A 3,064-nucleotide genomic window follows, 5' to 3' on the forward strand; every position below is an offset into this window, starting at 1 on the left:
CTTTCCTCCTCCCTCTCTTCCTCCTCCTCTGCTTTCCTTCCTCCTCCCCTTTCCTTCCTCCTCCCTCTTCTCCTTTCTTCTTTTCCTTTCTCAGTTTTTTCTCTTTTTTTAATGTAAAAAAATTATTTAAAGTAAAATGCTTTCCATTTGCCGATGTCTAAAAGTGTGCCTGGATAGGAGCCAGCTGGAGCTGCGTGGGCTGTTCACTCCACACCCGGCCGCCTCCCACCTCCTCTCTTCTTTGGGGGGGACATGCCTGTGCCCAGGGGCTGGCCCATGCCTGGCTGGCACCGACCCTGCTCATTTCCTCCTCCAGAAAGCCGCTGGCTAGCCCCCACGGAGCTCAGCTTTGAGGATGGAGTCGGGAGAGAGGCCTTCAACAGCCCCAGCCCCTGGTGCGGCCCTGGAGGAGCCCAGCGTTGGGCCTGACTCTTCTTCCCCAGAGCTGCCAAGGGCAGATCCAGGGAAGTTCCAGGCGCTGCCCCTTGGGCCCGGAGGCCCCTGCAAGGACCCTGACCCCGGGAGCCCTGGCAGCCCGACTGCAGGGGACGGCCCCCCAGATGCAGGCCCCGCGGGGGAGCCCAGCGGTGGCGCTAAGATCCCGAACCGCGACAGTGGGATCGACAGTCCATCCTGCAGCGTGGCTGGCGAGCACTTTCCCTGTGAGGAGGGTGGCGAGGCCAGCCCAGTCCCCACAGTCCCGGGGCTACACCCGCAAGTGGCCCCAGAAGGCAGGGCCCTGCGGGAGGAGGCCGACAGCGACGACGTGGGCGAAGGTAGCGGTGAGGAGCCAGACCCCAAGAACGGCCCCCCGAGGGCCCGTGTGGACACGGCCAAGGTAGGCCACCCCTCCAGGCAGCAGAGGTCTTCTGAAGGGCCTTGAGGGCCACGGTGACACCGCTCAGGCTTGGTTCCAGTAGCAGGGGCACGTCAGCGCGCTCGAGAGGCCCTGCCACAGGCCGGCAGGCAGGGCAGGGGCCCCAGCACCTCCAGCGACAACCCCACTCCCAAGCCTAGGTTAGCGTGGGCACAGCGGCTCCACCCCCGGTGGCTGTGACGGTGGTCTGGGTGCTAATGGAGCCGCCACCGCACCCTGCACCAGGACCGGCTGCCCGCCTTGCAGGCCCCCGTGAGGAAGAAGGCAGCATGCGTGTCATGTACACTAGGAGTGGGGAACCCCAGGGTCACCGTGGAGCATGGCAGGGGTGGGAGGGGAGCCTGGGCACAGGAGCCAAGCCCTCAGCGGACGCCCCGGGGAAGGAGATGAGCCCACGCATGACGGGTGTGCTGTGACAGAGCCCGTCTGCATCCTGTCAGCATCTCGGGGTCTGGGCTCTGCGCAGGGACGTGTGGGGACGGGGAGATGAAGCAGGGGGCCCTTGGCTCAGAGAGCCGGCCTGTGTGTGGGGAGCGTGGCACAGCCTACGGGCCCCACGAGAAGCACGGGTGACCCCAGACCTGGGGGAGATCCTGCTGGCCACCGTGACCCATGACAGAAGACAGGCCCGGAGAGTAAAGGGCACCCATGCACCCCCGCTGTTGTGAGCCAGCGTTCCGGGGACAGGCGGGAGCCATGGTTTAATCTAGGTTTGGTTACTGTTCGGGTGTGGTAATGCCAACAGATTAGGAGACGACGGCCGTTGGCAAAGATGGCAGGGCGCCTGGCTGGCTCTGTTAGTAGAGCACGTGACTCTTGGTCTCCGGGTCATGCGTTCAGGCCCCACGTTGAGCAAGGAGCTTACTTACAAATAGATGGATTTTTACTTACATTTCCCAAGAAGGGGGCAGGCCAGGCCACGGGGCCACACGGGCAGGACCAGAGTGGGTCAAGAGGCAGAGGGGGTGGAAATTATGGCAAGTGCATATTGTGGTTTCTGTGGGAAGGAACAGGTGAGGCAGGGTGAGCAGGCTGAGGATCGGCCAACTTGAATGACCTCAGTGGGCCCTGGGCAGAGGCTTTCCCAGATGTCTGCATCAGCCTGGGCGGGCTTGTGTGTGAAAGACATCCTTTCTCTCTGTGCAGGAAACAGCCAACTCTGAGAGGGGCCTTGCTCTGGGGTCAGCAAGGTCCCAAGATGTCCAAACACCTGAAATACAGAAAATAGGGGCACCTGGGTGGCTCAGTTGGTTAAGCATCCCATTTTGGCTCAGGTCAGGATCCCACCATTTGTGAGTTCGAGCCCCACACCAGGCTCTCCTTCAGATACTCTGTCCCCCTCACTCTCTGCCCCTCCCCCACTCATGCACAGAATGTCTCTTTCTATGTCAAAAATAAATAAAACATTTAGAAGATTTATATACAGAAAGTAAATGAAGTGGTTACTAAGGGCCACACCAGCGTGGCTCTCACGGTGCATCCCATGTGCTGGGAGCAGGTGCAGACCCCAGGCCTGTCCCATCCTGCCCACACAGACTCTGGGGGTGTCCCCAAGGCCAGGGTCTTGCCAGAGAAGGCCCAGGTCTTCGCGTCTCTAATATGGAGATGCCAACACCCCTGGGTCTGTCTGCCTTCCTGGGTGTCTGGTTGGAACATCACACGCCGGCCCATCCTTGGCACCACGTGCTGGACCAGGAGCCCTGGGGCCCTGCGCCTCGTGTCCCCCCGCCCAGGGAGAGTGAAGGCATGCTGATGTGGGGGGTCACGTACGTCAGGCCAGCCTCTACTATGTGGAGGACGTCCCCGTGTATTCATAGCGTGCTGTTTTCGTCCCAAAAGGGGATTGCGTTTTGTCAAATGCGGCTTCTGCATCAATTAAGATAATCACATGGGGCTTTCATTGTGTTAATGTTGTGTGTTGCATGTTCGTCTTGGAAGCACCCTTGCATCCCAGAGTAAATCTCATGGCATACGGTCCTTTTTACGTACCGTTGAATTAAATTTGCTAGTGTTCTGTTGAGGGCTTGTGCGTCAGTGTTCTTTAGGGAGGTTGGTCTGTAGTCTCCTCTTAAAGTCTTTGGGTGGCTTTGGTGTCAGAGTAATTATGCTAGCCTCACAGCGCAGAGACGTTCTCTCTTTTTAAAAGGTTTTATTTATTAGTTTTGGGGGGGGGGGATGAAAGTGAGG

At 59.4% G+C, this 3,064-nt stretch overlaps 1 protein-coding gene across 8 annotated transcripts in view; it reads left to right on the forward strand.

The window, feature by feature from the left end:
• Positions 1-3,064, forward strand: part of FGD3 (FYVE, RhoGEF and PH domain containing 3) — a 34,906-nt gene that overhangs the window by 7,502 nt on the left and 24,340 nt on the right. For 7 of the 8 annotated variants that reach the window (XM_077773973.1, XM_077773975.1, XM_077773969.1 and 4 more), the window contains one exon: positions 317-838. The exons of the other annotated variant lie outside the window; for it this stretch is intronic. In XM_077773973.1, the coding sequence (XP_077630099.1) occupies positions 356-838 (483 nt within the window). In that variant the 5' untranslated portion in view covers positions 317-355. The remainder of the gene's footprint in view (positions 1-316; positions 839-3,064) is intronic. 8 annotated transcript variants of the gene reach the window in all.

The sequence above is a fragment of the Crocuta crocuta genome, unplaced genomic scaffold (assembly GCF_008692635.1).
Source record: "Crocuta crocuta isolate KB4526 unplaced genomic scaffold, BGI_CrCroc_1.0 scaffold866, whole genome shotgun sequence".
NCBI lineage: Eukaryota > Metazoa > Chordata > Mammalia > Carnivora > Hyaenidae > Crocuta > Crocuta crocuta.